Raw genomic sequence first — 21,606 nt, forward strand, 5'->3', positions numbered from 1 at the left:
CACATTCCCCCACCCCATCATGTTCCCTGCCCCATGACCACCACCTCCGAGACCCCAGGACTCACCCTGGACCACCAGCTCCACATCCCGGTGCTGAGAGCCGGCCGTGTTGGTGGCCACACAGCTGTACCTCCCCGCGTGCTCCTGCAATGCTCGGTCAAGGTGGAGGCTGCCGTCTGCTCGGATGGAATGCCGGCTGCCAGGTGGGAGCTGGTGGGGGTGAGGAAGCACCAGCTTAGCCTTGGGTCTCACTCAGAGGCAGCTGAGAGAGAACCCTTGGGAAACTATGCTGCTCATCAGGCCAGTAGGGAGCAGCCAGGACTGAGAGCCCGGGGGCTCAGAGAAGGCTGAGGAGCTCTGTGAGTCCTTCCCGAGTGCCCAGTCAAGCCCTCCAGAGACCCTGCAGGGCTGGGTGGGCCTGACCCCTACATACCCTGACCCCACCTCTCCCTCGGCCAACTGGACCAGGGTGAGCCTGACCCAAGCTGGGCCCACGAGAGTCTCTCCTGGGAATGCAGAGTTGGGAAGGCACCTCTTTGCAGCCTGCAGGACACAGGGACCCGGTGTGTCTGAGACCAGGCAGAAGAATTGAGGAAAGGGAAGAGGTAATGAAAGAGTCAATAGGAGAGGGCAAACAGAAGAACACCAAGAAAATCAAATGGACGTGAACTGGTTGATAAGGCAACCACTGTGCGTTCAGCGAGGCGCCGGTGTCTGGGGCAGATAGGAAACTGCACAGCTCACATCCCTGCTCTGGAATCATAAGAACCGGGGAGACCACTGCATTGAGACTGGGCCTCCACTAAATCCCTGCTCCCTGGCCCACAGCACTCCTGAGGCACACGATTGCCCTGCAGAGCTCCCAGGGGTCCAGCAGCCATGACCCATCTGACAGCCGGCGGGACTTTAAAGGGCAACAAACGCCATCAGTGCATTATCAGAGAAGGTTCTGAAATGGGGCCAAAAAGAGGGTGGAAGGAAGAGGACACTCCCAGGCGGGGAAACAGCCAAGCAGAGATAGAGACGTGGCTGTGACAGCCTCCTTCTTCCCCAGGTGCCACCGCCCACCGCACCCAGAGGAGCCCGATACTCACGGGCCGGCCGTCCTTGAGCCAGTGCCTTTCCGGGAGGGGCCGCCCAGCTAGGACGATGCAGGGCAGGGACACGGGCTGCCCCTCCAGGACCCGGACGGTGGGGGCGCTGCTGGCGATCTGTGGCGGGGCTGTGGGGAGAGGAGCCGGTGTCAGCCACAACAGGTGCCCTGGGTGGTTGTCTGGGGGACAGAGGCTCCTGCTCCCCTCTCCCTCCCCAGGGAACTGAGAGATGCATCAGAATTGGGGATCCTAAAGGGTCACAGGACCCCCAGGACATTGTCCAGGACGCAGGGGCACAGGTGCTGCTCTTGGAGAATTTGGCTGTGGATTCGTTTGTTCCAACAGATGGGCCAGGAGAGGCTCCCTGGAGGCGCCCATGGCCTTGCTGTGCCCCCGGGGAGCACCTGCCTCCCACCTCCCACCTCCCACAGCCCTCAGATCCACCAGCGAACCATGACCAGTGACGATGAGCCGGGCCTCAGCCTGGACCTTCCCAAAGACGTTTCCAGCTTCACAGACATATGGGGCCTGGTCTTCTGGGGCCACACCTGAGGGGCACGAGAGAGGCAGGTGTGACTGCCAAGGCACACCACAGCTGCAGCCCCCATGGGCTCCAGCTCCCCAGGTGCAGAGACAGCCCCTTGGCATGGCCTGGCCTTACAGAGGTTCAAGAGGGAAGGCTGGGATGGTAGAGAGGGAAGGGGTGAGGGACACTGCTGGACCTTGGAAGGTGAGAAGGCCTCAGTTTGCTCATCTGTGGAATGGGGGTAATTGGCCTGTACCTCGCAGTGTGATGGGGAAGGGTTGACAAAGTGCCCGCCCTCGGGCCTGGCGTGTAGTAAACAGTGGGTGGTAGGGTAGGCGCAGTAGTAATTATGGTAATCATAGTAGCTTATATGTGTGTGACAGCATGTGGCAAGAACTGTGCTAAGCACTTTGTACAGATTATCCACACAACAGCCCCATAAAGTGGCTGCTAATCAGCCAGGTGGGTAGTAGATTTCATGGTCGTGATTATGAACAGGGTCAGAGTAGTGGAATGACTTGGCCAGAGCCACCCAGCCGAAGTGTGACCGCGTATCAGCCTCTGCTCTATGGTCAGTGCTGGCGGTCAGGGTCCTGCTCTCGGCCACCTGGCCTGGGGTTTAGGGTGTCAGAGGCCATCCTGTCTCCCTGCCCACCCCCCACCAGCCCCAATCTCTTACTTTCAAAGAATAGCACTCCCGAATCCGGCTGCCGAGACCTACTGCCTCGCCCGGCCCCCAGCCTGAGTCCCAGGGGCTGGCCATCTCCGCGGCGCCAGGTGACCATCGGGGGCGGGCGGCCTGTTGCCCGGCATGCCAAGAGGGCACTCCTCCCCAGCTCCACAGTGACATCCCGGGGCAGCTCTGTCAGCTGGGGCGCATCTGCAGGGAGGGAGGTGACCAGTCAACCATGCCCAGAGGCTGGACCTGCTCAGCGGCAGGTCCCCAAGGAACTGCCTCCCTCTCCTCCCCCTGTACTATTGCCCTTGTGAACCTAGGGGCCGACTCCTGTCCAGGGCTCCAGGGTCAACCTGTGCTGAGTGGCATCCACCCCTGGAGAGCTCTTGGGATGAGGCAGAGGGAGTGACTCGTGGGTTGGTGCGTGGGGTCTCAGGGGCCTGGCTTTACCCCAGAGGTGCAGGGGAGGGAGCAGCATGCCCACTCCTGGCTGTGACACCTCCCAGGAAGCCCCTCCAAGGGGCTCTAAGGAGTGTTTCTGAGTCTGATTGTGACCCGCTGACATAGGAGCTGAGGGTGAGTTTTCACTTCTACCCCTGCCTACCCTCCCCTACCCCTCGCTTCCTCCTGGGCCAGAGAGGCTTCCTCTTGGAGGTGTCCTGAGCTCCCCTCTGATGCTTAAGCCCCTGGCCTAAGCCAGGCCCACTTCTGTGGAGGGGAGCATGGCCTGGGGGGCCTGGCGGGACTCAGCTGCCATTTCCACAGCCCCTTTATTGCCGCCCCGCCAAACAGCCAGCGTCGTGGGGGATTACAGGTCTTCTTCACCCTCTTCTCTAGAGCTTGCCCTGTTGGCTGAACTTTTTTGGAAAGAGCAGACAGAATTAAAACTTGCTTGTTATAAATAACGTGACCTTATACATTAGGGTCTGAACTGGGCCACTCAAAAGTGAATCGGGGTTGCATTAATAGTGACCCCAGGACGACTGGCTAAACAAGGGCTGTCCTGGAAACCAGGAGTTATAAGACATTCTAATAATACACAAAGGGCAGAGATTCCCCTAATTCTTGCTCCACACACCCCAAATCCCACGCCCTTCCCTAAGGTAACCACTGTTAATAGCTTGCAGTGTTTCTTCCAAATCATTTTTTTTCCTAAGCATCATTTGACTTTTATAATCAGGAGAAGAAAAAAAGAAGTTATTTCCCAAAACAGAAACTCAAGATCCTGTCTCTCCTTCAGCAGGCCAGGAGCCGGTCCGAGCCAAGTGGGTCCAGGTCCTTCCCTCGGCAGCCTCTGGGCACCATCCTCAGGTCCTTGTCCCAGGCCCCTGCAGCAGGGAGGTCCCTGGCCTTTTTTTTTTTTAACCCTTTGAGTCTGATACCATGGAAAAGCCTCTACCTCTTTGTTCTTTCCATCTGTCTCCAGAAATACCCTTCATCCATCCAAATCATGACATCAAATTTCCCTCCTGGCCTCAGGGATTAGGGAAGTTCCAGGCAGATATAAACACAAGTTGGAAAATTACTGTGAGGAGGAAGACTGTCTTGGACCCAACCTCAGACACCACCCTTTCTCATCGGGGCCTGGCAGCCGCCGAAGCTCAGAATCCCAGAATCCCAGAATCCCAGAAAGCCTTTCCTTGGGCCCGCCCTAGACGAGGTCACTGTTCCTGCAGAGCCCTGGCCCCCAGGGGTACAGCTTTGCCATACCTCACCTACCCGGAGCAGAACACCACAACAGCCTACCTTCCCCAGCTGCACCCAGCCCGGCCGCAGAGCCCAGCTCCAGCCTCCCACTCCAAGGATGCCTCTGATTCCTCTCCTCCCAGACCGCTTTCAATTCCCTGCCCTCCTTAGCCCCAAACAGCCCTGCTTTGTCTCCTGACTCTGGTTTGTTTGTTTTTGGTTTTTTGGTTTTTTGTTTGTTTGTTTTGAGACAGAGTCTCACTCTGTCGCCCAGGCTGGAGTGCAGTGGCGCAATCTCGGCTCCCTGCGACCTCTGCCTCCCAGGTTCGACATGGGGAAACCCCGTCTCTACTAAAAAATATGTATATATAAATTAGCCAGGCATGGTGTTAGGCACCTGTAATCCCAGCTACCCAGGAGGCTGAAGAAGGAGAATCGCTTGAACCCAGGAGGCAGAGGTTGGAGGGAGCCGAGATAGCACCACTGCACTCCAGCCTGAGTGACAGAGCGAGACTCTGTCTACAAAAAAAAAAAAAAAGAGAGAGAGAGAGAGAGATGGTGGGGTCTCGCTATCAAATAGGCTGGAGCACAGTGGCGCAATCATAGCTCACTGCAGCCTCGAGGCTCAAGTGTAAAGGGTACCATTTGGCATCCCTAAGTGACAGGCATGAAGACGAGCACTTATTGTAACCATAATTTCACTCATGGCTGAATGAACTCATAAGTGGATATCATCACAATCCCCATCTCACAGATGAGGAAACTAAAGGTCGGAGAGATGACGGAACCTGCCCAAGGTCACAGCTTGAAGCCAGTGGCAGGGCTAAGATCAGAGCCCTGGTCTGTCCAGTGCTAAAGCCCAGGCTCTCAACCACCCCACCCCTGCTTCCCCCTCAGCACCTGGTGGCTGCCCCAGCCAGAGCTGCACTCACCCCTCCATCTTCTTGCAAGAGAGCCAAATCCCAGACTCACTGCTGTGCCCTGGACCCGTGCAGACAACTGTGACTCCATGGATCTGTGCAGCCATCCCTCCCCCTGCTAACCTGGAGCCCCCCAAATAAGGCAGGAACCCAGGACCCTCATAGGCCAGAGCTGAAGGCCCTCTGGTCTGCCCCTCATTGTACATGTGGGAGGCTGAGGCCCCGCGTCCTGCTGAGGTCAGGGGAGAGGCCGGACTCCCAGCCCAGTGCTCTGCCCAGGGCCTCATCTCTGCTTTCTGGCTCCCAGGCCCCTCCTCACACAGACTCCCAGGTGACCCTCTGCCATGACCCAGGGAAGACAGCGAGCTGGTTCCATGGCCACCGTGGCTCCACAGGAATGACCCTTTCTGCCTTAGCCACAGTCAGTTTTCTGGGGCGGGAGCTACAGGCCTCCAGAGACAGGTGATGTTGTCAGCAGCTCTGGAGATTCCTGGAGGAGCCTCTTGTCAGCTGACGGCTGCAGCTGCCTGTTTGTGGGGATGGGGCTCTAAGTGGGGGAGCCTAGAACACCCGGAAACGTGCCTGGTGAAAGGGGCCTGCCACCAGCCTGGGATGGGGCGAGGGGACAGGAGGGGCTGCCGCCTGCAGGGGTGCCCCGTCCTTTTTTTCCTGCTCTGCCTCCCTCCCCCACCCACACAACTGGGACTTCAGCCACGCCCAGGGTAGCACCCCCACCCCCATCTTTCTCCAGCCCAGACCTTCCACTGAGCTCCCTACCCCTGTGTCCATCTGCCCCTAGACACCTCCACAACTCCCCAGCCCTCAGCACAGTGCCTCCCGGCTCAGCACCCCCCACCACTGCAGGGTACAGTCCCTGACGCTGCTTCCTTTGTCGCACTCCTGGCAGTGACGGGGCGGCAAGTCCTCCTCGGCCTCATTCCATCCACTTCTCACTGAGTTCAGTCATGGCGGTGGCCCCTGGCTGCTCTCCCTGCCTTTCACGCTGCCTCTGAACCACCCTCGGTGGTGCAGCAGAGGAGACTTCCCAGGGCACAGGCTGGACCGTGGCTTCGCCTGCCTGAGCCCTGTCTGCTACGGGCTGAACTGTGTCCCCCACAAACCCATATGTTGAAGCCTGAGCCCCAGTGTGATGGTATTGGAGATGGGGCTTCTGAGAGGTGATTGGGGTTGGGTAAGTCATGAGAGTGAGGCCCCTACCATGGGGATTAGTGTCCTTTTAAGAAGAGATGCCAGGGAGCGTCCTTCCTCTCTCCACCCATAAGTCCCAAGAAAAGGCCACGAGAGGACCTGAGCGAAGGCAGAGGCTGCCAGCCAGGAAGAGAACCCTGGCAGAACCCAGCCGGGCCAGCAGCCTGATGGTCGGCTTCCAGCCTCCAGAGCTGTGAGGAGTGTCTACTGTTTAAGCTCCCTGGTCTATGGTATTTCATCATGGCAACCTGAGCTGACCAGGATACTGTCCCTGGCTCCCGAGGATGGCAGGGCAGAGTCCAGGCGATGGAAAGGCTCAGATGCCCTACCAGCCCAGTGTGGCTGCTGCCTCCAGCCTCAACCCCCAACTCACTTGGCTCACATTTGTAGAGAACCCTAGTACCATCCAGCCCTGGGGTACAAGGATCTGGCCAGCAACAGGCAGGGCCATCCCTCCAAGCTTGGCATATAATTGGTGCATAGGGACAGAGGGAAGAGAGGGGAAGGAAAGGAAGGGAGGGGGAGGGGAGGGGAGGGGAGGGGAGGGGAGGGGAGGGGACGGGAAGGGGAGGGGAAGGAAAGGAAGGGAGGGGAGGGGAGGGGAAGGGAGGGGGAGGGCAGAGGGAGGAGGGAGGGGAGGGAGGGGAAGGAGGGGAGGGGAAGGGGAGGGGAAAGGGAGGGGGAGGGGAGGGGAAAGGGAGGGGGAGGGGAGAGGGAGGGGAAGGGGAGGGGAGAGAAGGGAGGGAGGGGAGGGAAGGGGAGGGAGGGGAGGGAGGGGAGGGAAGGAGGGAGGGAGGAAGGGAGGAAGGAGCTCGTCTAGGGCAGGTTCAAAGGGAAGGGGTAACTAACTTCCTGCTTGCAGGTGAGGCTGCTGACCCCCTGCAGGAGGCGCTCTCAGAGCTGCTGAGGGTGAGAGCACAGACCCAGCTGGTCAGGCCACGCTCCCCTCCCAGGGATTTTCCAGGGGAAAGGCCCTGGTGAAGTCAGATGACAGAGGTGGTGACTCCCCTGCGCCTGCTGCTCCCCCAGCGAAAGGGACACTGGCCTGAAGGCCCCCACTCTGCCTCTGCCTCACTGGGCACGCGGGAATGAGTTCCATCCTCACTCTGGGCCTCAGTTTATCCATCTGGAAGGCGGTAACTCTATTTTCACCTTGGTCCTGGTACCTTACAGCTCTAGGACTCCTTATCACTGCCTGGAGAGTCCACACCCCAGCCTCTGCCTCCCACCCAGGGCTGTGGCTCAGAGCACGGGGGCAGGGCTGGGGGTTGCAGCCAGCTCCAGAAGCGCCCCCTGCGACTCAGTTTGCCAGGAGGAGGGAGGAGTCTCAGGCCGGAAGATTGTGCAGATGGGCAAAGTGGACCCCGGGGAGGGGTCTCCACAGCCCCCTTTCCTGAGGACTCGGGGACTGCTTTTCCCACAGAGGGAATGCTGCAATTGGGCCTAGGGTGGCAGCTCTGCTGGTCAGGGCCACAAGATGCCTTTACTCCTCTTCCTCCATAAAGAAACATGGAAAATGATATTTCATAACTGCACTGGCACAAAGACATGAATGATGCAGGCTGGATTAGTCTTTATCTATTCACTATTGGTCATTTTTTAATTCTGATTTTAAAAGAAATCAAAATTAGAAAAGCATCCTGGACCCCTACAAGTGCAGGGCCTTCTACCAGTGCCTGCTATGCCTGATGGAGAAGTCGCCTCGCCATGGCCCCCTCGCCACAGAGCCCGGCCCATTTCTCCCCAACTCCCCTCCCCCAAGGATGGCCAGAGAGTCTTTAGTGTCCAAAACAGCACATCTCCTGTTCCCCAGCTCGGCCCCCGGCAACCAGGAGCTTCCAGGATGGGACTAAGAAGCAGGGACTGAAATGAGAGGACAGAAAGAGGAGGCATATCCATTTAGTCTGGGAGCACTGGCTCATGCCTGTAATCCCAGCACTTTGGGAGCCCGAGGCGGGCGGATCATCTGAGGTCAGGAGTTCGAGACCAGCCTGGCCAACATGGAGAAACTCTGTCTCTACAAAAAATACAAAAATTAGCCGGGAATGGTGGTGCGTGCCTGTAATCCCAGCTACTCGGGAGGCTGAGGCAAGAGGATCACTTGCACCCGGGAGGCAGAGGTTACAGTGAGCCAAGATCGTGCCACTGCACTACAGTCTGGGTGACAGAATAGGACTCCATCTCAAAAAAAAAAGAAAAAAAGAAAAAAAGAGGACACACATTCATTTAGAGAGGAATGAAGTAAAGCACAGACCACAGCTCAGGGCACTGAACTCAGGAGGGGTTGCCACACACAGTCAGGCAACCAGCCATGTGACGAGTCGCCCCACCTCACCGAGCGCTGGTCAGCTCACCCAGCCTGGACACGGGTTTATGGGGCAGGGTGCCCACGTGCATTATTTATTCCAATCAAGCCCTGAGTGAAGCACATTCTCAAGAAACCTCTCAAGGGCCCTATGAGCCCAGCTCTGCTACCACCCTCCTCGTTTCACAGACGAGGAAAGTGAGGCTCCAAGAGGCAAATAATGCAGGCAAATACCAGCGGACCTGGGCATGGAGCCTAGGACTCCTGACTGGCAGATGCCAGGCTCGGAAGGTAATCCACCAGTGCCTCGCAGGCTGGTCCACAAGTGCAGGCCCTCCTGGCACAGAGGAGTAGGATGCCTCCCTTCCTATGCCCCAGACACTACCAGGAAGCCAGCTCTCAGCTCAACAGCAGGAAGCGGGCACAGTACACACCCGTTCCCGACCTCTGCCAGTCTGGCCAGGAAGGCTGGACGACAGCTGCCACCCAGATAGGCAGGAAATTCCATTTCCCACCACCACTGCCAGACCAGCTCACCCCAGACCCACAGGTGCTGGGCCATTGTCCATCCCTTCCCTGACCTAAAGTTAAGGCCAGAGGCCACCAGTGGCCCAGAAAGAAACTCTGCCACAGGGACATGGCTCCAAGGTCAACAGCAGACAGGCGAAGGAACAGGTCTAGGCGGACACTCAGCCTGGATCCCAAAGAAATGAGACTCTGGGCCAGGCACAGTGGCTCATGCCTATAATCCCAGCACTTTGGGAGGCCGAGGCGGGTAGATCACCTGAGGCCAGGAGTTCAGCCTGAACAACATGGTGAAACCCCATCTCTACTAAAATTACAAAAATTAGCTGGGCATGGTGACGAACGCCTCTAATCCCAGCTACTCAGGAGGCTGAGGTGGGAGAATCACTTGAACCTAGGAGGTAGAGGTTGCAGTGAGCCGAGATTGCGCCTGGGCACTCCAGCCTGGGCAACAGAGCGAGACTCCATGAAAGAAAGAAGGAAAGAAAGAAAGAAAGAAAGAAAGGAGGGAGGGAGGGAGGGAGGAAGGGAAAGAAAGAGAGAGACAGAGAAAGAAAGAAAGAAAGAAAGAAAGAAAGAAAGAAAGAAAGAAAGAAAGAAAGAAAGAAAGAAAGAAAGAAAGAAGGGAGGGAGGGAGGGAGGGAGGGAGGGAGGGAGAGAAAGAAAGAGAGAGAGAGAAAGAAAGGAAATAAATAAATAAATATGGGTCTGCTTCAAATAAGTCAGATGCTGAGCAAAGGATGACAATGCCCATCACAACACAAGGTACACCCTCCCTGGAGCACCCTATCTGCTCACCCAGAACCTCTAATACCAGCGTCAGCAGCTGGATCACAGCTCACGTGCCACAGGCCTTCCTTCTCTCTTGCTCACACAACGTCTCATTTTGGCAATGAGGAGCCCAAGGCTTGCAGAGGGAAGCAGCACCAGGCCCACTCTGCTGGTGAGCATCAGACTCAAGGCCAGGGGCTATAGGTGCAAGACCCTTGGTTCAGACCCCACCTCTGCCACTCGCCAGCTGTGTGATCTTGGGCAAGACATGAAACCTCTCTGTGCCTTGTTTTCCCTATCTGTAAAGGGGATGATGATCGTTCCATCTCCAAGGGTTGTTGTGAGGGTTACATGAGCCAGCAACAAAATGTGCTCTGAGCTGGTGCCAGCACCTGGCGAACACCCTAGAAGCGCCGGCTCGTGTTTCCGTGGCTGTCCTTATCAGGCTCCTGAGCCCATGGCCCAGCCCAGCCTACCTGAGAACCCAGCCACAGTGGAAAAGTCTGAGCACACGACCCTCTTCCTGAAAACCTCTCACCAAACCCCTCAGGGCACAGCCCAAACTCCTCCGCAGCGCCCCAGGCGGGGAGTGACTGGTACCAGGTGGCAGCCGTCCTGCTGCCCCCTCCCCACCCTCTCTCTGCCTCACTTCTCTTGTCACGGGGAGGGCTGCACGTGCTGTTCCCTTTGCCTGGAACACTGTTCCCCAGCTCGTCATCTTTCTGGGTGTTTCTGGTTTCAGTTTAGACATCACCTCCTCCAAGAAGTCTTCCTGGGATTAGCCTTCTCTGGGCACCCACAGCCCCTGAGGATGCACCTTCCAGCCACTTGGTGCCCTGTGCATGCTCATTCCCTGTCCTCTGTTCTCTCTGCCTGAGCTCATGAGCAACACAAAGGCTGATGCTGTGTCTCACCTGCCCTGTGTCCCCAGCACAGGGCCTGGCACACGAGCACCTGGTGACCCTGTGTTGAAGGAATGAAAGACGGAACAAGTGAACGAAGGCTAAGAGCACCCCAAGCCTGAGAGGATCTCAACCCTGAGACAGCACAACCCCCCCAGGCCAGACCCTCCTATCTATGCCTACTCCAGTCAGAGCCTGGCCCGCCTTGGGAGCTCCTCGGCTGCCCCAGCCAGCCCTGGCCCAGCCTGGCCCATTCAGCCCAGACCAGCACATCCTCGATTCTCTGCGCTTCCCTAGAACTCTAGCACCTGCCTCTCTCGCCGTGGCCTCGGCAAACACTCAGAGCCTGATCTGTCCCAGCTCTGTGTGCCAAGGAGCTGTGCCCACAGCTTCCGAGCAAGTCCCAGTGCCAGGAACTCCAATATGGGATGGAGACATCCCAGAAGTCACAGCTGAGGCCATGCACTGGCCACCAAGGAATTTGGACTCCACATCTGCAGCAAGTGAATGATCACCCCTCTCCCCGCATTTACTAAGCAATCACTATGGGCCCAACCCTGTGCTAACAGGCCTGATTTCACTGAATCCTCGCAGCAACCCAAGGAGGGGAGTCGTACAGTCAGCCTCACTTTACAGATGGGAAACTGAGAGAAACTGAGGCTCCATGGCATGACCAGGGCATATAGGTGGGGACAGAGACGAGACTGGAATTCTCATCCCGAGCTGAACCAAACTGTCTGCGGTGGGCCTCCAAGCTGGTCCCAGAGATCCCCGCCTCCTGGTGTTCACACCCATGGGTAGCCCGCACCTCCTGGTGTTCACACCCATGGGTAGCCCCCGCCTCCTGGTGTTCACATCCCTGGGTAGCCCCTCCCACACACACTGCACCAGGGTTGCTCTGTGGGACCAAAAGAATAGGGCAGAAGCGATGGCTTGTTACTTCCAAGACTGTGGCTTCCCTCTGAGATTGTCTCTCTCTCTCTTTCTCTGGGAGCCTCCTGCCAACAGCCCCATGAGTGAGCCTAGAGTGGATCCCCTAGGCCCAGGCAAACCTTGAGATGACTGCGGCCCTAGCCAAGATATTGATTTCAATCTCAGGATGGACCCTGAGCCAGAATCACCCGGCCAAGCCACTTTCAGATTCTTGATCCTCAGACTGTGAAATAAATACTTATTGTTTAAGCCACACAATTTGGGGGCTATTTGTTACCCAGCAAGAGCTGATGCATGCACCGCCTCCCCTGGACTTCCCCTGTCCCCACATGCTCAGGATCCACATGATGCCATCTACACTGGCCACTTGTGTGGGAGAGCTTCCCCTCCCTACTCAGAAGCACGCAGAGGGCTGGGAAAGGGGAATGGGCAGGGGAGGGGAAGACAAGGTATACACTCACATCCAACCGCCAGCTGGATTTCTGCAGAGGCGTCACCCAACTCATTGACAGCCCGGCAGGTGTAGGTGCCAGCATCCCTCTCCTGAGCCGCCGGGATCCGCAGCTTCCCAGAGCTGGAGCCCTCAGGGGCCAGGATCATTTCAAGACCCCCTGGACCAAAGAGGAAGAAGCATCAGGCCGGTGTCCCTGGTACCATGGAGGCCAGGGTGGGAGGTGGGAGCCTGACCCTTGGCTCCTGCGGCTGCACAAGGTTGGGGCCTGGGAGACGGTGGGTGGAAGCAGGTTTAAGCCCCAAGGTCAGGACCCCTGGGTCCAGTCCTGCAGGGGGCTTGGGCCTTCCCTCTGTTGAACAGGGTTGGGGCTAAGCCAGGCCCTGCGTGACAAGGCTCATCATCCAAGAACTCCATGTCTGGACCTCCCCGCTGGTGTCCACTCCTCCACCCCAGGTCCAGGCTGAGATCTGGGTCATCTCTGGGAGGGCTCTGGAGAGCCCTGAGCCCGCCATCATTTTTCTTTTTTTTTCTTTTTTTTTTTTTTTGAGACAGAGTCTTCCTCTGTTGCCTAGGCTGGAGTGCTGTGGCATGATCTTGGCTCACTGCAACCTCTACCTCCCAGGTTCAAGCGATTATCCTACTTCAGCCTACCAAGTATCTGGGATTATAGGCACACACCACCACACTCAGCTAATTTTTTATATTTTTGGTAGAGACAGGGTTTCACCACGTTGGCCAGGCTGGTCTCGACCTCCTGACCTCAGGTGATCCGCCCACCTCGGGCTCCCAAAGTGTTGGGATTACAGGCGTGAGTCACCACGCCTGGCCCCTCCGCCATTTTTCTTGCCTGACTTCTCTCCGCCCCTGAGGCCTGATGGACACACCTGATTCTAACTGCCCTTTTAAATTTAATTTAATTTTTCTTTTATTTATTGTAGTTAAATATGCATAACATAAGATTGACGATCTGAACCATTTTTAGGTGTGCAGCCAGCTCAGTGCCATCCAGTGCATCCACACTGTTGTGTGGCCATCACTGGCCTCCACAGAACTGTTTGCATCTCCCCAAACAGAAACTCCATACCTATTCAACACTAACTCCTGGTGTTCTCCTCTCCCCAGTCCCTGGCAAACACCACTCCATCTTTTCGTCTCTATGAATTTGACGTCTCTAGGTAACTCACATAAGTGGAATCAGAGAGTATTTGTCTTTTTGTGTCTGGCTGACTTCACCTAGAATAGCGTCCACCTAGCAGGACATCCATGTAGCACGTGTCAGAATCTCCTTCCTTCTGAAGATGGAAGAATATTTCATGGTAAGGCCACCTTTTAAAGTGGGGCTCTAGGGCTGGGTTGATGGGGTTCTTGGCCAGAATATGCAGTGAGGAAGGAGTCCAGAAGCCTGTGCCACCCACTTGCTGGTGACCCTAAAAAAAACGCTCAACTCTGAGCTAATATCACCTGCCCTGCCTTTCTCAGAGTCAGGGTGAGGCTCTGACGAGGTCCCAGGCAGCTGCTGCAAGGAATGGGAGGGGACAGTATTGCTGACCCCGGTTGACCCTCGAGAGGGAGCCCAGCGTACTGCTCCCAGAAAGACCTAGTGCGACCCCAGCACCCGTCCGTCAAACTCCAGCCTGGCAGCAGGCACCATGAAAATGCTCTGCCCATGACCTCAGGGCCTCAGGACAACCCTGTCATTATTGCTGTCATTTTCAGATAATCACATTATCGTCAGCACTATCACTAAGAATGCCAAGCACAGCACATGTGCCAGGCTTGTTCTAAAACCTTTGCACATATGGCCAGGCACAGTGGCTCACGCCTGCCATCCCAGCACTTTGGGAAGCCGAGGTGAGTGGGTCACCTGAGGTCAGGAGTTCCAGACTAGCCTGTCCAACATGGTAAAACCCCATCTCTACTAAAAATACAAAAATGAGCCAGGCCTGGTGGTACACGCCTGTAATTCCAGCTACTCCAGAGGCTGAGGCACGAGAATCCCTCGAACCCAGGAGGTAGAGGCTGCAGTGAGCCGAGATTACACCACTGCACACCCCTGGGTGACAAAGTGAGACTCTTGTCTCAAAAAAATCAAACAATAAATAAAACAAAAAAATTAAAAATAAAACCATATGTGCATATGAACTCATTTAATCTTCACGCAACCAACCTATCTTTGATTTTCCAGATAAGGAAACTGAGGCTCAGAGATGCCAAGTCACGTGCCCAGGGTCACCCAGGGAAGCCGGAATTCAAATCTGGGCCTGGCTCAGTGCTGCTCTGAATACCTACATGAGCTGTGTCAACACAGGCTGGGGGTGAGGGTGGGGGAGCTGGAACCCACCAGCTCTGACAATGGCTGGGGGTCAGGGCGGCGGGGAGCAGAACCTGCCAGCTCTCCCCAGACTCCACATTCAGGACACCCCCACCTCCCCTCAACACCCTGCTTTCTGGAAAGCTGTTCCTTCAGGGCCCCTCCCCACCAACACACCTCGATACCAGATGACTCGGGGCCGGGGAACCCCAGATGCCTCACACACCAACACAGCCTCCTCCCCAACGGCCACCAGCACCACGGCATTTACAGCAGAGACCGACGGTGGGTCTGTGTGGGGAAGAGATGCAGAATTTGGGACCAACCTTCAAAGGTCATAAAGAAAGTCTTCCACGGCTTCAGGGAGCCCTCTCCCTCATCCCAACTCACCACACCGGCCTCCTTGCTGCCCCTGGAGCACCCCAGGTTCAATGCCCCCTCCCGGTCCCTCCACCTGTGACCCTGTTCCCATAGTGACCCTAAGGCAAGGGTCACTGCCTTACAGAGGTCATGACCGAGTCCTGGGCATGACAGCCGCTTCTCCCTCGCCCCCAGCACACGTCCCTCCCTTGCACCAGGAGGCTCCCAGTTCTTTGCAGCACCTTCAGCATCGGGAAGCATCCCATTGGCCTGTGTGTGCCTTCTCCTTAGAATATAAGCTCCACCCAGACAGGGACCATGTGTTCACTGCCGTGTCCCCGGTGCGTGACAGGTAAATGCTCCATAAATACTGATGGATGGGAGGGAGGGAGGAGGGAGGGAGGGAAGGAGGCCCTTCTCCTGTAAGGTGATGCTTGTGGCCTGGGTACCTGTGTAGTAGAGGGTGACCGTCTCCTGGTCAGTGCCAACCTCATTAGTCGCCTGGCAGCTGTAATTCCCAGCATCCTCTGGGGCTACCCCCTGAATAATCAGGGTTCCCTGTGCGTCCACATGGATTCTAGAATCATGCCATAGAAACACATCGGGTCACAAAAGGGGTTGCTCCACAATCATCATTAATAACAAATTCACTAACAATGCCACTAGCGACGACCATTCTGTACTGATGGCTTGCCCTAGGCCTGTGCTAAGCACTTTATGTAAATTTAATTCTCGAGGCTCAGAGAGGTAAGATGACTTGCCCAAGGTCACACAGCCTGAATGGTGGGGGGTGGGATTTGGGGGCGGGATTTGGGCGTAGGTCGGCACAGCCTGAATGGTGGGGACGGGACTCAGGCACAGGTCCACACAGCCTGAATGGTGGGGGCGGGATTTGGGCGCAGGTCCGCACAGCCTGAGCTCCTGAGCGCTGAGCCCACACTGTGGCATTCTTATGTTTCCAAAGTGATCTCACTCTGGAGTCTCAAATGATCCCAGGAGCAAGGAAGGCAAATTCTACTCCCCCATTTACAGGTAGGAAGGCCAAGGCCCAGAGAGGTCCCCTGGGAGTCCTGTCCACCTGCTGTGAGTCCCTGAGATTTGTGTCCTGCGCCCCTCACCTGCTGTCCTCTTGTAGGGCTTGGCTCTCACGGCTCCAGGAGATGTGGGGTGTGGGGTACCCAGAGGCTGAGCAGCTGACCTTCACCTCCACACCTTGGGAGAAGTGCTGGGAGCTGGTGTGGATGCTGACCTGTGGGGCCTCTGTGACCCAAAAAGTGGATAGGCGAGGATGAGCCCATCAGAGCAGCCGTGTCATCCCAGGCACCCTGCCCCGGGCTCTTCCCCTCCCATAGTCACAGATGGGCAAGACAGAGAAAGCAAAGACCCCAGAGGGCTTCAATCCCCCGGGTGTGGCTTCTCTGGGAATTGGGTAGACCAGGCGGCCACTGAGCACATCCCCAGGCCACATGGAGGCTGATTTTCCAACAATCCCAGCCCGGAGCCCTGTGCTCCTAGAACGTCCACTCCAGGCTGAACGCTCTAGGGAGCCTTAGGGAGATGTCAGGCAGCTGCCAGGGCTGGGGACGGCTCCTGTCTCCAGTGACCTTGAGGTTGACCCCAAGGCCTGCCCTACTATTGGCCCCAAGCTTAGGTTCTAACCTGGCCATTTGGAAACTAAGAACAACAGGCTGGTCAGACTCAAACAGAGCTCACAGGCCCGCACATCCAGAAACAGCAACCACAGCCCTCCCACACTGGAGGCAGACACAGCTGGTGGATTCCCTCCTTCCTGCAGAGCCTAGACACAGCCTCAGAATCCTGCCCAACACACTCTGGCAGCCACTCAAGAGCCGCTGGCACAAGAGAGAACGCTTGTTCAACATGCTTGTTTTTACACTTGGGGAGGAGGCTCTGTCCAGATTCTGGGTTCTTAAAACTCCCAGATGGGTGCTCTTGGCACTGCCTCCTCCACCCCCATCTAGTCAGTGCTGCCTGATCTCTGCCAAATACATCTGACCTCTGAGCTTCCCCAAGGTTCCAGTATTCAGTCCCCGCCCTACCTATTGGGCAGGGTGCAGTGGGGAGTGGGGAACAATGGAGGGGCTCGATGGCACAGAAAAAGGACAAGACACAATTGAAATTGGCTTGGCGTACAGCAGTAGAAATTTAAGTTAGATATTAGGAGGAACTTCCCAGCAGTGAGAGCCATTAGACTTTGGCTAGGAGGCTACAGTATTCTCTCTCCCTGAAAGTTCAAAAAACATTGAAAAGGCTGCTATTGCCTGCCAGAGACAATGTCTGAGCAGAGGGAAGGACTCACGGCTTCTGGGGTAAACACCAGGTCGCGTGTTGAACTAGGGGAACAGCAGCAGCAGGATGAGCCTCACCTCGCACCAGGAGCCAGACGGATGCCCTTGTGACCCCATTGGCGTTGCTGGCCACACACTGGTACCTCCCGCCGTCTGTGGGGATGATGCCACTGATCTCCAGGGACAGGTCAGCCAGCTGGGCAACTCGGCCCGTCGAGGCCGGCAGGACTCGCCAGTCCCGGACCCATGTCAGGTTGTAGGGGGCCTCGCCTAGGACCCAGCAGGATAGGATGGCAGTCTCCCCTGGGGACACGGTCACGTTGGGAGCAGGGACCAGCTGCGGCGGGGGGTCTGCAGGGACATGAGCACAGGAGGAACCAAGGAGCTGAGGCAAGGGAGGGGGTCATCGTGCAAGCCCTGGTGCTGCCCAGAACCCCACCCTGAGGTGCAGGCCCACCCGAACCAGATCATTCAGGACATGTCAGCTAGCAGCATAGGGTGACCAGCATCTGCTCACCATCCGGCATCACCCCCGTGGGAGGTCACTTCTCCCACCACCATTATACACCTGCCAGGGGCTGCACGGTACACGCCTGCTCTCCAAAATACAGCCAGTGCAATGTGCAACAAGCCGGACACCCATCTTCATGCCTCTGAGCTGAAGATGCCACACTGAGGAATAAAGCCTTGGAAGTCTCCAGCCAGAGGAAGAGAGTAATGTGTTCAAAACGATTCTCTGTACCAACAGCAGGGCTATTTATAGCAGCCAAATATGCCCCCAAGGAGGAAAGCGCTAAGCAAACTGCTATCTGGATAGCAAAAAGCCACAAGAAGTGGCAAGATCAGAGACTGCTGAACATAGAAAAAAACCTAAAAGGGAGTAAATCAAATGGCAGAATGGAGGGATTACAAGTTATTTTGATCTTCTCTTGGGTTGTTTATATTTTTCCAGCTTTCCTACAAAGAGCATGTGTAGTTTCTGGCTGTCTATGTAGAGTGGCTGATCTTTCCACGCTTACGGGTTCCTTTTTTTCTCTACAAAGCAGCTTGCGTTCGTAATTTTTCAAATAAAGCCAATTTCATTTGGAGACAGTCTGTGGTGTATCCAACCTCCCCAGCTCGATGGCGCCATCCTGGCCGGGACTTGGAGGCACGAAGGTTGTCCCGACCACGAGATGGATGGCGGCCCCTGAAAGCCGAGCCCCGAGAAGTCAGAGTTGGGATCAAAGCTGGGCAGGGCAGGAAGACCCAAGCCGGGTCCTCAGCCTTCCTCCAGCGGAGACCCACAGGCTGTTCCTGGGTGAGACAGCCCCACATGAGGGGCAGCAGGCAGGTGGCAGCCTGGGCAGCCAGACCCGGGATGACGAATTGTCCCAGCAGCTGGCTGGAGACTCACCTGGAGGAAATCCTAGGGGGAAGAACCCAAGGAGAGGGTAAGGAAGGGGTACATGGAGGGGCCCCAAGGGACAGACCTGTGACAACAATCTGGGCCTTTGCTCGCCCAGTCCCAGCCCTGCTGACGGCTGTGCACTCGTACGTGCCCTCCTCGGCCTTGGAGGCCCGCAGGATCTCCCAGCTGCTGTTTCCCGACTCCCTGCAAACAGGGAACAGTGGGAGACGCACAATCACACTGACCCCCACTCAGGGTCCCCCCCCGACTTCAGTCCCCTGAATCCTGCCCAAACGGGAGACCCCAATTCCTCTGTGAGATGCGGTAAGAAGACGTACACAGCCAAGCACATGGAAATTCCATGACATGTTGTGTGACTTGGAGTCAGGCCCTTCCTCTCTCTGAGTCCTGGGCTCCCATCCTTCCTGCCCTGACACATGGGTTGAGTTTTCCAGGAGCTGAGGAAGGCCCCCGGCTCCTTCACCAGCTGATGGCCCAGCAGTGGTGGGAGTCTTGGAAAAACTCTTCTCCATCCCTGGCTGCACTGGAAGTCCCAGGCTGGGCTGCCCAGGAGGATAATGACAGAGACCAAGGTCTCTCTCCTGCCACCCACTCCCCTGAGATCCCTCCAGGGCCTCAGCAGCCAGGAGCCCTGTGGCTGGGGACAATCAGCTGCCGTGGGCCACTCACTGAAAGTGCCTCTCTTCGCCCAGCCTGGCTTCACCTCGCCGCAGCTGCAGCCGGAAGGGAAGGGCACTGTGCACCGAGCAGGAGACCAGCAGGGGCTGGTGCAGGTAGCCGTGGATCCTGGGGGCCATGCTGACGAGGGGAGCGCCTGTAGGCGGGGACCAGGACTCAGAATGTCTCCCCACCGCCCCTTTGCCACACCCAGTGACACAGAGACCTGTAGGGATGCACCAGCAGCCAGGAGGCCAGGATTCAACCCCTGGCTCCCCTGGTCACCTCTCTAAGCTCAGTTTTCACCTCTGCAAAATGGGGTGATCATGGTAGCATCCTCGTCCTGTTGTCCTGAGGAGCTGGTGAGAAGTGGTACATGGGGAACTCATGGCACAATGCGTGTGGCATCACCAGCTCCCCTAGGCACAGCTCCTGGGGCTTTTGTGGTTTATTAGACTATTCAATTCAAGGTTGGCCAGCCTGGACCAGGCCCTTCCACTACACTGTCTCAACTGTATGAAATCTGATGAAATGCTACCAACTAGGATTAGGCTCCCCAGGGGTATGGGTGGGTTTGTGCAATTGCTTCTCCGCCTAGAACATCAGTTTTATCGAAATTTGTTAGAAAGAAGCCTTTTCATTTAAAAATGAGCCCACCAGTCCAGGCGCGATGGCTCACGCCTGTAATCCCAGCACTTTGGGAGGCGGAGGTGGGCAGATCATGAGGTCAGGAGTTCAAGACCAGCCTGGCCAACATGGTGAAACCCTGTCTCTACTAAAAATACAAAACTTAGCTGGGCGTGGTGTTGCGTTCCTGTAATCCCAGCTACTCAGGAGGCTGAGGCAGGAGAATTGCTTGAACTGGGATCCAGGAGGCGGAGACTGCAGTGAGCCAAGATCACACCACTACACTCCAGCCTGGGCTACAGAGCGAGACTCCATCTCAAAAAAAAAAAAAAAAAGCACAGCTAGAGGATGGGTATAAATGCAAAATTCACACACATTTTTGAGATAAAACCAGAGACTTCAGTAAAATCTCATAGCTTGTAATGAGCCCCATGGGACCCCTCCCTGGCCCAAGCCTGGTCTTGGAGTGACATAGTCTCTTCCCTTGGCTATTGGAATTACTTCAATGGAGAAGTCTGAGAAACTGCCCCGCTGGGTCAGCCATGGCCCATCAGAGCTGGGTGCCCCCTGGCAAGGGCTCAACCTTTGTGTCACCGTCTCCCCATCCCCGCCAGCAGAGGAGCCCAGCAGAGATGCTCCGGGAATGAGACAATGCACTAGACCTCCTCGGAGCCCAGGCTGGGGATGGGAAGGCGGCGGTGACATCATGCTCCAGGCTCCCTGCCACATCTGTCCCGGGGGGGAGGGGTGTCTGACCATCCAGCCACGTCCTCGGCTGTGTGCAAAGCAGTCGCCACTCACCCACGCACCCTGGGAGCCTCTGCCAAGCCAGTTTGGGCTCCCCATTTCCATGAGCTAAATGGGACCGCAGGCCCACCCTCATCTCTCCAAACCCAGAGCCACCTGCTACAAGGCGAAATCCCAGCCTCCCAGACCTGGAGGGCGGGGAAGGAAGCAAAAATCCAAACCAAATCCCTTCCCCAACTTTAATCTAGAGCTGAGATAGAGAACAAAAGCCAGAGCTAAACTCCAAACTCTTGGATCCATCTGAAAGAACAGGGGAAAGAAAATAGAGGCTGTTATTCCCTCTGCTGAAATTCCTTCCTGAAAGTTCCTCCTCAAGGCTGCAAAGGCCAAGGGGAGAGAGGCCCCGGAACCACAGTAGGGGAGTGGAAGCTGGGAGGCTGGAAAGAAGAGATCTCCAGCTCTCCCGCCCAGCCCTGCCTTGCCCCACCCAGGTCCTCAAAGTCCTCCACCAACCATGGGCACTGTAGGCACGATGGGCACCGTGGCCAGCCTCAAGAGCTGGCCCTTCTTCCCCTCCCTGCATCCCTATTTGAAGTGGACAGAGGAGGATGCCTCTCATTGAGATCCCCCACAAAGAAGTACTAGAAGGTTAATGACATCCACCTTTGTAAGCTCCCCTCGGGCCACCTCCAGGGGAGGGAGACAGTGGGCAGGAGAAAGGCAATGAAGCCAGCAAGGAGGCCAGATGGCCAGTGGCCCTAGACATCCCTGTTAGGACCAGGGGCAGACCTGAAAGGCCAAAGATCCACCCTTCTCCCTGGGAGCTTCCAGCCTGAACGGTGAGACCTCAGGGACACACAGGAAACCAGCAAAAAGCCACACGTATGGGAACCAACAGACCATGGCCAAAGATTGGAGGACAAAGTGACCTGTTCCTGCAATGATGTAACGGTAACAGCAGCTGCCACACTGGAGGGCCCTTGCCCACAAATTCTGAGTGCTGCCTCTGAGGACCCAAATGCTGTCTCGTTGTGTGCATTAGCTTGGGCACCCCCAGGGCAGCCCTGTGAGCTGGGTGGGCTCAGTTTCCTTATCTATGAAGTGGGGACACACCTCTAAAAAGCTGTAAGCATCAGTGAGCTAGCACATGGCAGGAGCTTGGCCCAGGACTGCCCCATGGAAA

General features: G+C 56.5%; 1 protein-coding gene and 1 long non-coding RNA gene across 7 annotated transcripts in view; one reads left to right on the plus strand and one right to left on the minus strand.

Annotated features, from left to right (window-relative positions):
- The window catches only part of HMCN2 (hemicentin 2), a 169,643-nt gene that overhangs the window by 112,814 nt on the left and 35,223 nt on the right, over positions 1 to 21,606 (minus strand). For all 6 annotated transcript variants that reach the window (XR_010148824.1, XM_016961863.3, XM_063788167.1 and 3 more), the window contains exons 9-19: positions 19,062 to 19,206; positions 18,454 to 18,575; positions 17,060 to 17,332; positions 15,791 to 15,932; positions 15,122 to 15,249; positions 14,490 to 14,603; positions 12,009 to 12,158; positions 2,300 to 2,500; positions 1,547 to 1,642; positions 1,095 to 1,222; positions 66 to 210 (exon numbers count right to left, since the gene is read on the minus strand). Coding sequence is in view for 5 of the 6 variants with exons in the window: in XM_016961863.3 (XP_016817352.3) it covers positions 66 to 210; positions 1,095 to 1,222; positions 1,547 to 1,642; positions 2,300 to 2,500; positions 12,009 to 12,158; positions 14,490 to 14,603; positions 15,122 to 15,249; positions 15,791 to 15,932; positions 17,060 to 17,332; positions 18,454 to 18,575; positions 19,062 to 19,206 (1,644 nt within the window). In the remaining variant the exon portion in view is untranslated. The remainder of the gene's footprint in view (positions 1 to 65; positions 211 to 1,094; positions 1,223 to 1,546; positions 1,643 to 2,299; positions 2,501 to 12,008; positions 12,159 to 14,489; positions 14,604 to 15,121; positions 15,250 to 15,790; positions 15,933 to 17,059; positions 17,333 to 18,453; positions 18,576 to 19,061; positions 19,207 to 21,606) is intronic.
- On the plus strand, positions 15,328 to 18,068 carry LOC134807711 (uncharacterized). The gene is made up of 3 exons (XR_010148825.1): positions 15,328 to 15,419; positions 15,637 to 15,704; positions 16,319 to 18,068. It is a non-coding gene; the product is annotated as an uncharacterized LOC134807711 (long non-coding RNA).

This window comes from Pan troglodytes, chromosome 11 (assembly GCF_028858775.2).
Source record: "Pan troglodytes isolate AG18354 chromosome 11, NHGRI_mPanTro3-v2.0_pri, whole genome shotgun sequence".
In the NCBI taxonomy this organism is placed as follows: domain Eukaryota; kingdom Metazoa; phylum Chordata; class Mammalia; order Primates; family Hominidae; genus Pan; species Pan troglodytes.